General features: G+C 34.4%; 1 protein-coding gene across 1 annotated transcript in view; it reads left to right on the top strand.

Moving 5' to 3' along the window:
* Positions 1 to 19,420, top strand: part of LOC124360818 (beta-galactosidase-like) — a 44,910-nt gene that overhangs the window by 17,876 nt on the left and 7,614 nt on the right. Inside the window, exons 2-8 of the mRNA XM_046814738.1 lie at positions 1,969 to 2,141; positions 2,317 to 2,467; positions 4,005 to 4,068; positions 5,309 to 5,403; positions 5,921 to 6,101; positions 16,423 to 16,647; positions 18,464 to 18,579. Of these exons, the coding sequence (XP_046670694.1) occupies positions 1,969 to 2,141; positions 2,317 to 2,467; positions 4,005 to 4,068; positions 5,309 to 5,403; positions 5,921 to 6,101; positions 16,423 to 16,647; positions 18,464 to 18,579 (1,005 nt within the window). The remainder of the gene's footprint in view (positions 1 to 1,968; positions 2,142 to 2,316; positions 2,468 to 4,004; positions 4,069 to 5,308; positions 5,404 to 5,920; positions 6,102 to 16,422; positions 16,648 to 18,463; positions 18,580 to 19,420) is intronic.

The raw sequence follows: 19,420 nt of genomic DNA, 5'->3' as shown, positions 1-19,420 counted from the left end.
TCAGAATGTTTTTGAGGATGCTATGAGTAAATATAATAGTCTTGTAAAGAATACAAAAGGTAAGTTTTACAATGACCAAATTATGACCTCAAACAAGAAGTCCAAAGCTTTGTAGAACATTGTTAATGACACAGTACTTCTGAGACGTAAAACAAAAAAATAAATTTAAATATGAACTTATTGTAAATGGTTTGAAAACAACTGATGGCAGTTTGTTAGCGAGCACTTTTAGTATTTATTTTTTGGGAGTAGCCGCGGATATGGTGACTAGTATACCTGCGGTGCTTGTGCCCCCAGCCCGGTCAGCAGCATGTTCATCAGCGAGGTAACAGTCTCGGAGGTGTGGGATGTTGTGAGGTGGCTGAGGAACACACGTTCAACTAGTATGGACAGTATCCGTGTTGGCGTTATAAAAAAGTGTTTTCCATTAATTTCTATTGTTTACACTCATTTAGTAAACTCCAGCTTAAGTCATGGCATTTTTCCATCTATATATAAAATAAGCAAACTCATACCAAATCTGTAAATCAGGTTCTAAAAATCAAATAGAAAATTACGGGCCAATCAGTATCCTATCTGTATTTTCAAAAATCATTGAAACTCTTTAGTATAATAGACTTTCCAATTTCCAAAAAAAATTTTGTCCTTACCCACACGGGTTCCTAAATGGTAAATCTATGTCATCTGCAATTTTTAATTTCATTAATTCCATTATGACTTCTCTTGACCTCAAACTGTACTCAATAGGCATCTTCTGCAATATTAGCAGGGCGTTTGTGTCAGGTATTACGTTCTGCTGAGTAAACTCTTCAATTATTTGCCTCTTATTTAAAAGACAGAAAACAAGTCATAGAAATATCCATAAATACACCATTTAAAGGAGGGAGTCATTTAGTGTGGTGTATCACAGGGCTCCATTTTGGGACCAATCTTGTTTGTCATCTAATAAATGATTCCCAAAAATATAAACCATAGTGAGATTATTATGTATGCTGACAACTGCACTTTACAAATATCACAGTCTACTGCGTCAGCAGCAGTTGGTGCTGCCAACAATAGCCTCGCTCAAGCTTCTGAATGGTTTCTTAAAAATGGCTTTGTTCCCAGTCCAACCAAGACAGGCTTTATCTGTTTCACCATACTTAAAACACTTAGCAATAAAATATTCCCAGGCAGTAGCCCTCACCTACAACAATTCATTGCAAAATTTTTCTGCCATAAAATTTCTTGGGTTGCATTTGGATGCCCATCTCAGCTGGGAATCTCATGTAGATGTCATCTGCAAAAAGCTTCTCCCGGTCTGTTATGCTCTCGGCATAAGGTATGGGGTTATATTTTATGGTATGTCAAGCAGCAAATATTTTCAGAGTTTTTAAAATTCAAAATGTTGCATAAGAGCAATATTGAAAATTACTAGAAGGGAATCTTGTCGATCATTGCTTAAAGAATTAAACATAATGATGTCGACTTGTTCTGGTGGGGTATGAATGCTGCATGTTTGTCAGAAATAATCCCAGTCTTGCCACTCGTAACAAGGCTGACAGTGCAGCAACATTTGACTGCATTTTTTTTAAAAAACGGCCACAGTACATATGTACTGCAATATATAACAGGCTGCCACCAAACATTAAAAATAAGACAGGTGCTTACACTTTTAAAAGATTTTTAAGATAGTATATTGAAGCAAAAGGCTTTTATAAGAAGGATTTTGTACAAGACTTGTAAAATGTTTGTTAGATTTATTCTTACTTTGATGTGTTTAATCGTATTATACTCGTATATTGAACAAATAAAGTATGATTATTATTATCATTTTAGGGTTTTCAATAAAAAGTGAGACTTTTTTATTTTACTTTTAGTCTAAGCACTTGCTCCACTAGTTTCATTTAATACATGAGAATATATATTAATCATTAATGGTATCAAGACCAATTTTACTTATTGATATTATAAAGCACTGAATTTCAGATAACAAGCAACAGAAGATCATTTGAAGTCGATTACGAAAACGATCAATTCCTCAAGGATGGAGAGCCATTCCGGTACGTCTCCGGAAGTCTTCACTACTTCCGGGTCCCCAGAGAGTACTGGCAAGACAGGCTTAGGAAGTTGCGAGCAGCTGGACTCAATGTGGTGAGCACGTAAGTGTCCAAATCGTGGTATTAACTAAAATTTTCTACCATTCTCGTACCTTGAAAATTAGCTGTTTATCAAAAACATATTTTATGGGGATGACATACTTAGTAATACCCAAAAATACTGAAATATTTCCAACGAGAAGACTGTCATGGTTGTTTATGGAGTGGTACATTCTAGATACATCGAGTGGAGTCGTCATGAGCCAAGGAGAGGACAATACGACTTTACAGGAGACAATGACATAGAGCATTTCATCAAGCTGGCTGAACAGGAAGGTTTACTGGTCATCTTAAGACCTGGACCCTACATCTGTGCTGAAAGAGATCTGGTATGTTTGATCCACTCATTTTATAAACCTGGAAGACCAAGTAAATTTGCCAATACAACAATTCACTCTTAATATAAAAACATCAAATACGAGGAGAAGTTTAGTAACTAAACAGGGTGAACCCACTGGACATAAGTCCAAAAATTAGGATCATATTATTAAAAGAATGCATACTGAAGTAAGTTTTTTAACGTGATTCGGAACAGTTCCTATCATTATTTGCTATATAAATAGAATTCTGTTTTGAGAATTAGAGTCTCTCCTCTTCTTCAAGTATTGAAAACTCACATAAAGACATAGCATGCTAAAATTATAAACCAATCAGCATTAACGTACAACTTGTTCCTATTGCCAAGTTTGCCTTTGGTGAGTAGATTGCCATTGCTGATTTGTGTATATTTTTTGTGCGTCCTTATCTTAAATCTTAGACAGTCTAAATAATGACACCAACTTACTTACTGTGGAAAAATCAAATTTCTAGGTCTACATGTGGATAAACATCTTACATGGGACTCGCATATTGATTATTTAATTTAAAAAATTAACTCAGGTATTTATGCTCTAACGATTATAATTTTTTTGTAATTTATCAGTGCTTCAAACTGTATTTCATGCTCATATTCAGTCGCATGTATGCTATGGAATAAGTGTCTATGGCAGGACCTCAAATCAAAATCCAAATAAAATTCCCAGCCTTCTAAAAAAAGGTCTGAGAACCATCTTGCGCTTAAGAAATGATGATTCAGTCAGGGAACATTTTATCAGCTTAAGAATATTGACAGTGTACAGCCCGTATATTTTTAATACAATTATTTATGTAAAAAATCACAAACTCAATTTTAAAACTTTTAAAGAGGTACACTTTTACAATACCAGAAACAAAAACACCATTATATCACCTCATCATAACCTAGAAAATTTTAAGAAAGGCACCACCTATGCTGGAATAAAATTTTTAAACTATATTCCCAAGGCAATAAAGGAAATCAATGATTTAAAAAAATTAAAAACTATTACTAAAATACTTTCTTACGCAGCACGCTTTTTATTCATTAGATGAATTATATTCATTAAGACAGTCAATATAATCCATAAACATATAATAGGGTTTTAAGGTTTTTACAATTTTATTATAGGTTTTTTTATTTTATTATATCATATGAGGTTTTACAGTATGAAGAAACATTGTTAATAGTAGTTATAATATACTATTTATTGTATATTTATACATACTAAACAAAGACTTTTTGATTTGATTTGATACTGCATGTGGGTAAAAATAAAGTGCACCTCGAAGATTCCTCAGGTTCCTTGTTTCGCTCACCACTTCTGGAGGGACAAACAAAAAAAAGCGACTCACTTAGCCTTTGCAGAATATATGCTGATGCGACAAATGCTAAGCTCAAAAGTGAAGTACTACTGAGCCTTTCAAAAGGATCATCAGGAAACCTAATTTTCAGTAATAACACACATCTTACACTGGTGAGACGAATAAAATTACATGTTGTAAATTAATCACATAATTAAAATTTTTCAGGGCGGATACCCACCTTGGATACTTCATGAAAATCTCAAAATAATTCTGAGAACAAATGATTCCAGTGAGTATTTTATTTTTACATTCTTTGCCACTTTAATAGTTGTTTTATGTTTAATAAAGAACACAAGTTACTCTTAATTTTTAAAATCAACGATACAATCAATATATAATTTATTGTAAAATTATATATTATATATAATTTTTCAATAAACATTGAATCACAAAAGTACTTGCTCCGCCGGGACTCGAACCCGGATCTCTGAATGTGCTACCATTACACCACAGAGCCCTTACTTTTTACGATTCAATTATATTGTATTTGGCCGTATCTGTCACATATGCGTTTAAATAACTAAACTAACATATGATAGGAAGACCAAATACATGTCAAACGACTTTTGTTAACATTAATCAAATTTGTATGTGGCAATACAAATAAATATTTTTCAAATTTGCTAATTTCATAATTACTTTATTGAAAATTAACACAAATATGATTTTTTTTGCAAAACAAATCATTTATTGAATCTTCATTTGAGTACCCGGATTGATTTAAATATTTTGTAGTGGTTTTGATAGCATAGAACAATAACTACAAACATGATTGATACATGATTAATGTTACTGTGCAAGACATGAATTTAATATTAGAAAACAATCTACCGTGTGTTCCAAACGTTATGCTCACTGAAGAGATCTTCAAAACCAAAAGAGATAAGGCAAAGATTAAATGGACAAAGTTGTACTTAATAACAAGATCAACAAATTAATGACGATATTTAATTATGGGGTCATTCACTCTCTAGACTAAAAAAAAAAAAACTGTTTTTGGTCACAACTCTCTTATTAGTACCTATAATGGGACGTTTTTATAAGCAATCAGCATTATATTTCTGCTAGTTTTGAAATATGATGACAAACAATTTTTTAATATCAGCAAACAGGAGGTGTAGAGTTCGAGTGAATTTTTAAAACGCAACGACCCATTTTTTTGTTTTATCAAAAGTTGGTCGATTTTTTACTTTGGGAGTGATCAAGGCAACCAATAATTAACTTGGTCTTGTTATTATACACACCTTTGTCCATGTAATCTTTGCTACATCTTTTATAGTTTCAAAGATTGCTTCAGTGTGCATAAAATTTGACACACCTGGTATATCAAGAGAAAGTTTTTAAATGTATGACCATCATCAACAAAATATAAGATTAGAAAACTATACATTTCAGTAAAAAAACATCGTGTTTCATTACAAGAAGAGATTTTGTTGTTGATATATTCATATTTTCCTGATGTTATCAAGGTCACACACACCATGTGAGGAGTTGGTTGGAGGTGTTCTTGCGAAAGATACAACCCTATCTCTATGGCAACGGAGGACCAGTGATCATGGTTCAGGTCAGTTACTTTACTTTCATAAAAACTGAAACTATGAAAGGTTTAATGAAAATTGTAAAAATATCACGGATATGATGGATTGATATTTTTCATACTCAGACTGAGTGGATATTTAATTTAAATAAACTAACAACCGTCTTTAATAAAGCTTCTAAAATATGGAATTAATGTTTGTATTGTAGATGCTCCTTTCTTATTGGGTGTACTTCTTAATGTTTTACATGAAAAGTCCAATAATATTGTGTATCTTCAATTTGTATTTCTTTAAACAAGATGATTTACCCATACCTGGCGCAAGGAACTGAAAAATGGCATATTATGGTAGGAATATGAAATCTAAAGAAAAAAAGTTAAGTGTAACAAAGTAAAATGAACAAAGACTAGGAGTCATGATAAATAAGACATAATACAGTTGAAGAATCTCACGGGATATCGTAAATATATATATTTGTTACAATCTGTATAACTAATAGGTACAATTACCAAATAACTTAATTTATACTTGTTTTACTATCAGATTGAAAACGAGTATGGTAGCTACCCCATATGTGATAGAAGATACACTTTCTGGCTGCGAGATATTTTCCGAAGCTATGTCGGCTCTAACGCAGTCCTGTTCACAACTGATGGGAACGGCAGTTTTTACCTCAGATGTGGTCCGATTCCTGGAGTCTTTATAACAGTCGACTTTGGCCACGGTAAGTTCATATTACAATATTTTACGTGTTTTACATTTAAAAAAATCTTTTTGGCATTTGAAAAAAATGTTTTTGTAAATGTTACACTATTTTAAAACCGTTAAACAAAACAAGATGTTCAAATTTAGACTAATAAAACTATTATTGAAACGTTTCCTTTCAAATTGTAAAAAAGACCACTGTTGTTACTGTCACTAAATTAATCCAATATTCCACATATTAATTACAGTACTATTAAAGTAGTATAATTAAAGTGAGGGGTGGGGGTAGGGGACACACCATTAAAGTTTAATGGGAATTAGACTTTGATTTAGCCTTATCTTGAAATTTTGGGATGAATTGATTAGAAATTCAACTCATAGGCTCATGATTGGTTTATAAGGAGGGACTCAAGCGACTTAAGCCCCCCCCCCCAAATTTTGAAAGATAAGCATTAATACACTTTTTTTTTAAAGCTAGAACACATGTATAAGCCCTTAAAGCACAACAATTTCTCCGGGAATGATTCCACCCAGTGTGTCAACATTATATAATAATAGCCCATAATCTGATGCAAAAAAATATTAAATGCAGAATAAGTTTACTTATATGACCATTAACTGCACTATACAAAAAAAAAAAAAAAAAAAAAAAAAAAAAAAAACACTAACAACATACAGTTAATTTACTAGAAATTGTTTTTTATAGTAAAAATATAATTTACAGTTAACTTATATCATAAATAAAACTAATAAGGGAAATAACAGACACAAATGGATATTACGTACACAGAAGGAACCACAAGAAGGATGGAAAGTAATGTCACAGATATAAATTGTATGTTTACTAATTTTTATCACTTTTTTATGTAAAAGAAGGCCAGGTTTCCTGGACCTGGTAATTATTTCTCAGCCATCCGGATTATTGTGCACCCTCTTCCAGGTTTAAGCTGTGTCAAATCTCAGGCCTTTACAAAACTATGAGATCTTCTGAACAATGCTTGCCTGTTCCAATCCCTCTTCTGTATGCCTAAGTAAACAAAGGGATCTTGAGCATTTGCTCTGTAATGCCAGACATTCAAATATGACGTGCTCAACTGTTTCATTGCCCTCGTCACATTTCCTGCACAAGGTTTCCTGAACATGTATGCCTATTCTGTTCAGATGGCTTCGGAATGCCCAAAGTCCTGTAATAAAACCAGTCATCTTACTGATCTCCTTTCTACTCATTCTAAGTGCATCTTCTGCAATGTTCCCTGATGGTCCGTTGAGCAAGTGCTTGGTTGTACGTTCCCCTCAGTTCTTTCCTAATGTTTTTAGGTTTGTAAAACACCCACTTGGCAACTGATAATCCGTGATAATCTATGGGAAATTCCACACGTTGGTTCAGGACCAGTAAGAAAACAATTGGCTCCTTACTCAGCACAACTATCTGCCTCTTCATTACCTGTGATTCCTCTGTGCCCAGCCAATATGTTAGAATACATTTTTAGTTCACTTGCTCTCTTATTGAAATATTCTGATCACAACAAATTTTTTCTGTGCTAGTCAAATTCACAATAAAGAATCATTCAATAAAAGAGCAATTGAACAGAACTATATAATTAGAGAATACAATATAAATATAAAAAGAATATATTCTTGGAGCTATTTCGGAGAAACTTATCCATGTTGCTAAGCATTATTAGTCTCATCGGTGACGGGTCTTTTACACTACTAATCGTTGACTCAACGACCCTTTTCTGAGAAAATAACAAATAAGACAGGGTCATTTAGTCTACAGGTCGTTGAGACAATGACCCCCATTTTGATATTTAAGATTTTCTACATAGGTTTGTTGTGACAACGACCCAGTAAAATGAATGAAAAGGGTCAATTACTCAACTGGGTTCGTAGCAACAACGCCCACTTTTATGCCAGTTTAGTTTAATATTTCAAAAGATGGGTCGTTGTACTCAACGACCCTAAATTATATTAAATGCTTATAATGAAAGAACCAGGTCTTTTACTCAACCATTCTTTGTGTCAACGGACCAAAATGGAGAAATGTATAAGCAATGTGAAGAGGGGTCGTAGCGACAACAACCCATTTTTAACTCAATGGATAAAATATAGTTAAGAGGGTCGTTGAGACAACGACCTACTTTTAACTGTTTCAGAGGTTCTTTTAGTCTACTAGGGTCTTTGTGTCAACTGCGTGCAGCCCGGACATTGTGGCGAGATGTTACCGGCGCACCAGTCGTACGGCGCTGAATGTTGCGCTCGTATTGATGTAGCGTACATAATTCTCTGCCACTATAAATTTACAAATGTAATAATTTGTTTTGTATTCATTTAAAATTATATTAATATAAACCCCTTTTACCGGATACAGATATACTTTATAAGCAGTAATGATAAGACATTACCAAGTAAGAGTGATAAAAATGGAATGCAAATAAATATTAAAATGGAAATTGTAACGATAAATAGCAATTCTAAATATCAAGAATATAGATCAAATTAATAATAGTAGATAAAAACCTGGAATAACAAAAACCTTGTTTCTTTTATTTATGGTTGGTAGTTGTTAAAAATAGCCATATATATATATATATATAATATATATATATATATATATATAAAACAAATAATAAATATACATATATATATATTATATATAATATATATATATATATATATATATATTACATACATTTTTGGTCTGTAGTGGTTATGGATTCTGGGGGTTTGTGATCGTGAAAATCCTAAATATCTCCCGGAGATTCCAGCATAAGGTAAATTGCAACTGTTTATGTATTACATGCACCTAAAAGTTTCCCTTACCACCATTTTGTATTCTATTATTTTGTATCAAATGTTTGGTCAAATTTTCAAACATTTGTATCTGGTTTGAAAATTTTTTAAATTTCGAAATAAAGTTTACTGTGCTGTTGGTAGAACACTTTTGCAAAAAGAGTTACGGGACAAATGTTTATATGCGGCTTGATAAAAATACAAATACAATTTATAGGGAGATAAGAACTTCCCAAAATAAAAGCATTGCCTTATTATTTACAAAGATAATTATATTAATCTTTTAAATGTACATAAGTTTTCGAGTTTTATATAACTTCGTTACAAAAATTCTTTCTGAATGGCAGTTGAATTGAAATATGGCGATATTCAGAGATACACTGACATTGCGAGTGGACATTGGGAGTACTCAAAATAATTTAGTATATTGAAGGTAAAGGTTAGCAACTTGTAAAGGCGTGCCTTTGATCCGATTGTTTGCTTTATATGAGGAAATATTAATAAACTATCAGAAACACTCTACAACTAATGATATAATGCTCGGTGGCTCACACTGGATTTAAATTGTAACATAAAAATCTAAAAATACAGACTGAAGGTCGTGTCGGACTAGCGTGCGTTCGGATTACTGTGGACACGGATTCAAAGTGGACAGTTATTGAACGTTTTAAAATGTTGATTGTGGGTGACACCATAGTGTTGTACTGGCTAGCGATAGTACTAAAGATTATTTAGCAAGCAATTGGTATAAAGGTGCTAAAATTAACAGGATAGTCAAACTTCTTAATTTTTTTATTGTTGACATCAGTAACTATGGTTATGGAAAGTGAAACGTAATTTCATTCAAAATTTAAAGTCAGGACCAAGCTACTGTAAATTTTCAAAACTGCACTTCAATAATCATCATTTTAAAATAAAAACAGTGGATCAATGTATTATCAAGTAAAATTTCATGCTACAACTTTAAATCTTGTTTAAACAAGAATGTCATTCCAATCTTCAGTAGGAAACAATTTAAATCCGTACCGGCTCACGATGCCTTCCAAGGACCAAGTCATCAGTGGAAACAGAAGTTTTGAATGTTCTCCGAATCCTTGTCGGTGACCAGATATCGTCCTAGTACCTGAAACCGTAAGTTTAAATAAACGTTTTCTGAAAACTAATAGTTGAAATCCGTAGGCTCCCACGGATTTCATTACCCTAAGGACTCAAGTGTATGTGGGAAAATAGTTGTGATGGATTGTCACGAAAATCCTTGTCGACGGTCCAGATCTCAAGTCTAAGACCTGAAACCGTAAGTTTAAATAAACTCTGAAAAACTAATAGCAAAATTCCTTGCTAGGCGGTCTAGGATGTCAAGCCTGGACCTGAAATATCTCCGAGGCGGAACAACTAAACTGCCACAGCAAAATTCCTTGCCGGACGGTCTAGATTTTAAGCCTGGACCTGAAAACCGATAGTTGTGATGGAATGCTACAGCAAAATTCCTTGTCGACAGTCTAGATGTCAAGTCTAGACTTGAAATTCTCCGGGGCGGAAACAACTCTGATGGACTGCCACAGCAAAATTCCTTGTCGGCAGTCTAGATGTCAAGTCTGGACCTGAAATCTCCGAGGCGGAACAACTCTGATGGACTGCCACAGCAAAATTCCTTGTCGGCGGTCTAGATGTCAAGCCTGGGACCTGAAATTCTCCGGGGCGGAACAACTCTGATGGGACTGCCACAGCAAAAATTCCTTGTCGGCGGTCTAGATGTCATGCCTGGACCTGAAATTCTCCGAGGCGGAAACAACTCTGATTGGACTGCCACAGCAAAATTCCTTGTCGACAGGTCTAGATATCAAGCCTGGACCTGAAATTTCGCCGAGGCGGAACAACTCTGAAGGACTGCCACAGCAAAAATTCCTTGTCGGCGGTCTAGATGTCAAGCCTGGACCTGAAATTCTCCGAATCAGAACAACTCTGATGGACTGCCACAGCAAAATTCCTTGTCGGCGGTCTAGATGTCAAGCCTGGACCTGAAATTCTCCGAGGCGGAACAACTCTGAAGGACTGCCACAGCAAAATTCCTTGTCGGCGGTCTAGATTTCAAGCCTGGACCTGAAATTTCTCCGAGGCGGAACAACTCTGATGGACTGCCATAGCAAAATTCCTTGTCGGCGGTCTAGATGTCAAGTCTGGACCTTGAAATTCTCCGAGGCGGAACAACTCTGAAGGACTGCCACAGCAAAATTCCTTGTCGGCGGTCTAGATGTCAAGCCTGGACCTGAAATTCTCCGAGGCGGAACAACTCTGATGGACTGCCACAGCAAAATTCCTTGTCGGCGGGTCTAGATGTCAAGCCTGGACCTGAAATTCTCCGGGCGGAACAACTCTGATGGACTGCCACAGCAGCAAAATTCCTTGTCGCGTCTAGATGTCAAGCCTGGACCTGAAATTCTCCGAGGCGGAAACAACTCTATTGGACTGCCACAGCAAAATTCCTTGTCGGCGGTCTAGATATCAAGCCTGGACCTGAAATTCTCCGAGGCGGAACAAACTCTGATGGACTGCCACAGCAAAATTCCTTGTCGGCGGTCTAGATGTCAAGCCTGGACCTGAAATCTCCGAATCAGAACAACTCTGATGGATCTGCCACAGCAAAATTTCCTTGTCGGCGGTCTAGATGTCAAGCCTGGACCTGAAATTCTCCGAGGCGGAACAACTCTGAAGGACTGCCACAGCAAAATTCCTTGTCGACGGTCTAGATGTCAAGTCCGGACCTGAAATTCTCCGAGGCGGAACAACTCTGATGGACTGCCATAGCAAAAATTCCTTGTCGACAGTCTAGATGTCAAGTCTGGACCTGAAATTCTCCGAGGCGGAACAACTCTGATGGACTGCCACAGCAAAATTCCTTGTCGGGCGGTCTAGATGTCAAGCATGGACCTGAAATTCTCCGGGCGGAACAACTCTGATGGACTGCCACAGCAAAAATTCCTTGTCGGCGGTCTAGATTTCAAGCCTGGACCTGAAATTCTCCGAGGCGGAACCACTCTGATGGATTTCCACTGCAAAATTCCTTGTCGACCACAATTTCTTATCAAATATCTAGATGAGTAGCCTGGACATTAAAGTTCTCAGTGGAAGAAATCAAATTTTACGGATTGCAACAACACAGTTCCCTGTCAACGGTCGAGATGGCAAGCCATGACCTGAAATTACTAGTTGAAGAAAATAATTCTTATAAATAGAAATACCGCCATTCCTTCTTATTGGCTTGAATGCCATTGTAGGATCTGACATTCTCTTGAATTCATGAATTGATCCAACTTACAGTAGTTACAAATTCTATAACAGCTTAGTAGTCTCAGGTACTGTCTGTACTTGGGGGGTGGCGGAGGGTCAATTGTGAAATAAAGTTGTAAATGAATATGAAAATATTTGTTTTTTATTTCAACGAACGATAAAAATCCTTAGTAATAGTTTAAAAAGATAACACACTATTGTGAATGAGCTGGTTTTAATGTTCAATAAAACTTACAAAACATTCTTATTCTGGCTGCATTTCACAAAGCTAAAATAGGCTGCATCTTATAATTTTGTCTTTTTAGGAGACTTAAAAAACTCTATTGCACTTAAAGAAATACTGTAAAATATACAATCTCCTTTTCACCTATAACAAAATTTAATGCATTGTTCAATAATATTTATCGTCACTGTGTTAAATAGAAGAAAATAAAAGAACCATTTTTCACTTTTATATTTCAGGGGATTTAATACCGTCTTCAGGAAGTTTTAAATTAAGTTAATACAAATCTATAAAACCTAAACAAGAATCATGAAATGATAAATTTAAACACAGTGCATAACATTTGATAAAGTCCCAGCTGACGTAAAATTTTTTCTTATTTAATCTTGTTTCGAACAGTTGATTTTTAGAAAGGATGGAATAAAACTTTTTAATTTTTGACAAATTTTTAATCTTTAACAATAATTTAAAATTTATATCTTTAAAAATTTGTATTAAAATTAGAACAAATGGGTTTTTTTTGTCTTCAACATGATTTAATGAGTTTGCTCTACGTGCTTTAATTTTAATCTGTTGTAATTTTCATCAGGGAATGGTGGTAGTTGGTGTATTCCTTTTAATGTAAAACACTCTTGTTTATGTTCTAGACCATGTCTTGCTAATGGTTTTTCTTTATTTTTTATGGAATATATCAAACCTATGCCCTGTCATACGGATTCATAAATGGTTAGATGTTTGGCCCAATGTATTGTATGGAAGCATTACTTGCAATTTATTTGGTATATTAGATTTTTAGAATTACAGTCATTGTTGTCAATTATAGGATGGCTTTATATATATGAAAAATATATATCAAAGGGAGATGTTGCGGCAAGCCAATCAACCTTTTCAGCAAAACTACTTCCTTTTAATATTAGTATTTTTAAATAATTTGTTTAACTATTTTGCATACCAGGCAACTTATTTATAGAAAGGTGTGTCTCTGATGTTAAATTTCCAAAATATACATGTACGTATATTTTATATACGTAAACTCGAGACCGGTTGCAATAAAACTATTGCATTGTCTGCTAACGACACCATTTTGAGGAAGGAAACCACCTCACCCGAGCCTTTACCTGAGACTACCTCACTGTTTGTTTCTGTAGTTGTAGTTAGAATATTTAAGTTTCATTCCATTGATATTTGACCATAGATTAAATTTAAACTGTTTAAAACTATCCCAATGCAAACAAACCTCTTTTAACAACTTATACATGTAATTAACAAATCGATTACATGGTATAGTTGATACGCTAAATATATGTACAGTTACACGATGGGATTAGCTACTGATGGTAAGAAAAGTTTTGATATCAGATGATGTATATAGTGTCGACTACAGTAACTCACCTAGACTTATAGATGAACTCAATCAGATATAATAAAAATAACATACGGGTAGTGGAGCGCACAGAATTCAAGTACATATATGTTACAATTATACCTAATATATTACGCTCAGCCCGAAAAAATGAGTATACATGCGCCAAAATGGAGCTCCTTCTTGTCTATGTATAAATAAAGATTCATATAAAATTTAAAGCACACAAAAAGACATTTTTAGAAATATCTTGCGGATGGATAGGGTACTTTTGTTGTTACCATGCCACATCAAAAAATATCTTATGACTGTACACAGTTTGCTTACAAATTTATTTCTTCTGCGATTTTCCCGTCACTGTACGGTTAACCGCAATAGCAATTTAAAAGTGATCGCTATAAATCAGTAACCATATATAAGTCAATTCGTTTTCGGTATATTGTGCGGTCATACAAACATACAGAAATTAAATCTTTCGTCCTTCTCAGATGAGTGGCTTCGGCACTGTCAATCGAATTCCTCATAGTGCATGTTTGGAGTTGTAGTTGTCAAAATCTAGTATTAGTGTTTTCATTTGTTTGCAATGTTTTCATTTTAACTTTAATTTTGAACGTTGGGTACTGTTTGATTAACCATTTAATAATAATTAGAAACCTCAACCTCAGTTACCTGTTTCCGACAGAAATGTAAAACTAGAAATGAATGACAGTTACATATATTTTAGTTTAACTGTTACCAGACTTTAAATCTAGTTCAATAATATATAAGTATATTATTTTAGATATAATACATAAACAAGAAATGGGAATCCACAGACTAGAAATGTATGTCTTAAAAATATTTCTTATATTTTATAAATACAACTGTTACCCAGACTTTAAATCTAGTTCAATAATATATACGTATAATAAAAAAAATATTTAGATATAATACTTATACAAAGTATTTACCCTTATATCAGATGTTAGATGCCTACCGGGCTAGGAGTTGACTGATTGACCCTGTTTTCGTTTTGAAAGTGCTTGTTTGGGACGGAGGGGCGTTGAGACAACGATCAGTTGAGTAAACGCCCTAGAATGTCTTATTTGAGGTTAGATGCATTATAGGGTCTTTGAGTCAACGACCCCTTAATACATTATATTTCAACTTATTCTGAAACTAGGTTGTTGATTCTACGAACCTTTTTCTACTTTTCAACTTTAATTTATATTTGGGCCGTTGACACAAAGATCCGTAGTGTAAACGGCCCAATTTAATGAATTAGATAAAAAATATAGAAAAAGGGTCGTTGTGTCAACGAACCCACTTGTAGTTCTATTCTTATATTCGGTATATGGGTCGTTGTGACAAAGAACCATTGGATTGAACTTTTAGTTTTCTTAGTAAATCGGGTCGTTGTCACAACGCTTTGTAGAGTAAAAGACCCCCTGTTATTTGTTATTTTTTTCAGAAAGGGGTCGTTGAGTCAACGATTAGTAGTGTAAAAGACCCAAAACTAATATTGCAAATATAAAAATAGGGTCGTTGAGACAACGATTCGTAGAGTAAAAGAGCTGCCCCCGTCTCATCGAGACAGGCATCACAAAGCCTCTTTGAGACTGTAGAAAGCCTTCCTGATAAAGTAAATATTTAAATCTATATCAATTGTTGGCATCTGGATTAGATTTCAAAGTGAGTTTTAGAGTTTAGAATCAAAATAAATAATGAAGTTTATTTCTCTTAATTTGTATGAAATTGTCTTGGTCATTTTCATATTTTATGATTATGTAAAATGTGGGAAAAGGTTTTGAACTTGAAAAACAACATTGATAAATGAAAAATGTGAATCAGAAACGCTCTCTACAGCTTTCATCTGGTCTCATTCTCCATACAACCATCAACCATCAACGCTCGTTTTTAAAGAGTAGTCTATTAAAATTTATGACATTATAAAATTCCAAAATTTTATACTGTACCACAATTTTGACTGTAATATTGTAACCCAGTTTAATTCACAATGTCAGCGTTTTTCCAGACTTTATTATTTTCTATTGAAAACTGTAATCGGTTTTTTACGTCAAACGTCTAAGTAAAACGAGAAAGGTAAGTAGGCTTCACAGTTTTGCACAAAAACAATGATTTCAATGTTTTTTTTTTTTCAAATTTTCTCAGTGTACCCCAAGTGGTACCTAAAAAAATTAATTTACCATAAAAATTAAGCAATTGTGCACCTGACGGTGCACATGATAGTCTGAGTTAATTATTTAAGCGCGGGATAGAATTTAACAAACCACCAAGACAGGCAAACAATAAAATCACAATAATGAAATGCATAGCCATGTGTACCCCATTGGGCGCACAACACACTTTACAAAAGCCCGGTTGTGTACACGAACGGGTACTCGACAGCTGTGTAAGATTGCGTGTACCTGAAGGTGTACACGTTGTCGTGAACGTGTTAAGAACTTCTGAGGCAAATTTAGAAAGGCAAATATGTACCTACGTATGAATTTTATACCATAATATGTCCTATGTTAGCCTATATATTATGATTTGAGCTTTTTGTTTGTTATGGTTGATTTCTGTGATTAACCAAATATAAAGTAGTAAATTCTCAATGTGGTCATCTCTACTGTGTAATGAAAAAAAATTAAATGAGGAATGAGAACTAATTTTTCGTTCTAATTTTATTAGGTGTGAATGTAACGAATGCATTTAAGCCTCTGAGGGCAGTCCAACCACACGGGCCTCTAGTGAACTCTGAGTTCTACACTGGTTGGTTAACTCACTGGGGAGAGCCGGAAGAAAGTGGAGCTTCTACTTCAGGCGTAGTCAACACCACTAGGAGTTTACTGGCCATGAACGCTTCTCTTAACTTCTTCATGTTCTTCGGTGGTACCAACTTTGGTTTCACGTCAGGTAATACGTTTATATTGTAGTATACCTATAAATAATATTTAACCAGCAGGGATCACTTTTGGCTGAACCCACCACTGGGCACAGCAAACACCAATGTGTCACTTAAATCTGGGCAACCTTATGAATGTCCAGGAGCGACAAATCACTACCCCCAAATGTCGAGATTCTGGGGTTCATGGGCAATTCGATAGGTCTAGTCTAATGTGGGAGATGACTGTTGGAGTTGGTGGGGTTTGTTCCCTAATCTCAGAGGTTCTTGCTAGCCTCAACTGGTGTGCCACCCCCTGCCTACTTTGACTGGAGAGGCTGGTTCAGAGCTGGCCTCCCTTTCTTCCGAAGAGACATGACTTTGAGATGTAGTGCCCTAATTCTTCCTCATGGATCTCAATAGGAGGCGGCCCCTACTCTCTAACCTTACCCATCCTGAACATCCTGTCACTCCAGAAGCAGCGCAAAGGTTTTTACAGGACTAAGTGCAATTTATAAGCTTCTTGTCCTAAGAGAACATACCTATAAATATTTTCCATCAACCAGCAATCTTGCAGGGGCATACTCCAGAACTTTGTTTTACTGAGAGTAAGAGAAAATAAAACTATTAAGAATATGTATACATGTGTGGATTAATATATTACATGGGCAAATATGATGGGGGCTCAATTGACCACTCCCCCATGAAATTTTGAAAGATAAAAACTAAAGTTGCACACAATAATTTGTTTAAGCTAGCACACATTTATGAGGTCTTGAAGATCAAGAATTTCACGGAGGAAGATTCACGAGCCCCTGTTTTTGGAGGGTATACTTCCTAAAACACCCAGTGAGTTAGCCACCTCCGAAATAGTTTTCTACATATTCCACTGACAAATTATGAGAGTTTTAAATATTTTTAATTGTATTTGATGAAAAATACTCATAAAGAAAAACAGAATTTCAGCTGAAGAGGTGTGATTCATAACAGCTCTCTGTTACCTTGTATATTCAGTGTTATCACAGAATTTGAGTGATACAACATTGTGTACTTTTAATAAAACATTTAAATCTTTTAAAACTTGGCAGCGTGAATAGTTTTATAAATAATTTGTTTAATAATATTTTTCTTCAATCCTTGTGCGTTGAACCTCATTTAATACATCGTTTACCCTCCATTGAAATCTTGCTGCCATGACTTTTATGCTAGTACAAATTGTTTATTGATTCTCTTGTGGTTTGTGTTGTAAAAGTTATAATGTTATTCATAGGATAAGACAAAAATCACTTTATCACGAATTATATGTAGGACGAATAAGAATTCTTTACATTCCTTAAGCACTTTTACGTATCTATATATTCTTTATTTGAAGTTTGTTTTTGACGATGGAAGGCTTGTGAAGGTATTCTTCCAGACATTTGCCATCATTTAGTGATACAAAAAACAGTAACACAACTTTCTAGACCTGCAATCTCTTTCTGACGGGAATAACTAACCTAACACATAACTATAATCTAGTTTAAAATAAGCAAATCACACCAAAGGGTTGGGACACACAAATTGTTGGTCATGGTGATGTAAATATTGGTCTATTTTATAACATTGGTGTTCTTTTTTTATAATAAGTCTTTGATTTTTAGTATATTCTATGCAGATTCATCTACAAAAATCCGAATATTTACAATAGTATATAAGATGGTAATACATTAAACACAATTAAACTGTATCGGACATTGGTTTTACAATTAAATTTACTTGACTTTTCAGGTGAGTTCAAAAATTTAAAGAACTAAATGTCAACAGGTAAATGATTTTTTGTGTATTATAAATTTTTATGTGATGCGGCAGGTGCGAACAACCCACCGTTTCAACCACAAGTGACCTCTTACAACTACGATGCACCAATCTCCGAAGCAGGTGACTTGACGGACAAATATTTTGCAATAAAATCGGTCATTTCAGAGGTGAGAATCAAAAATATATTATAACTCTTGTAGTAGTTACTGATAATTTACATCACAAATAAAAATTAAACATACAGTTGATTCGTTGCATACAAATAAAAACTATGCTATAACTAAGAAACCAGATCTCTAGAACTTTTATCTTAACAAAAACGATTTCATCATCTTATAACTACGATGCACCAATCTCCAAAGCAGGTGACTTGACGGACAAATATTTTGCAATAAAGTCAGTCATTTCAGAAGTGAGGATCAAAAGTAAATTATAACTCTTGTAGTAGTTAGTGATGTGATAATCTACATAACAAAAAAAAAAAAAATTAAACATACAGTTGATTCGTAGCATAAAACTGTGCTATAACTAAAAATCCCGATCTCTAGAACTTCCATCATAACAAAAACCACCTACTTTGATAATATAATTGAAGTCAACAATTTAATTTAACAATAGAAATGTTGTAATTACCTATGAAAATTATAAATGGCAGTACTCACTCCTCCTGAGCAAAAGAGAGGTTTTCGATAAATTCCGATCAGTATGATAAGTTTTTTGTTGTGTTATGACTTACTAATGAGCTCAAAACAAAGTACCATACCTGTATGTCATGTAACCAATATTTGAGAGGCTTGTGCCTTTTTTTCCTTTAAGCCCACTGCAATTGAAAACTATGTTCTCAGCAGTCTCCCCCTGATCAGTTGACTTTGATTGGTGTTCTAGTGGGACAAAAACTGTATCACCGAGGTATTCGATACAGTAGCACAAATTTGATGCTAACTGTTGATTGAAATAAAAAAAACACAAAAAGGTGTTGAATTAAGTTTTGGAAAAATTATAAAGATA

The sequence above is a fragment of the Homalodisca vitripennis genome, chromosome 4, assembly GCF_021130785.1.
Source record: "Homalodisca vitripennis isolate AUS2020 chromosome 4, UT_GWSS_2.1, whole genome shotgun sequence".
NCBI classification, from domain to species: Eukaryota; Metazoa; Arthropoda; class Insecta; order Hemiptera; family Cicadellidae; genus Homalodisca; species Homalodisca vitripennis.
Note: the sequence above shows the minus strand (reverse complement) of the source record. Positions and strands in the feature narration are given on the sequence as shown.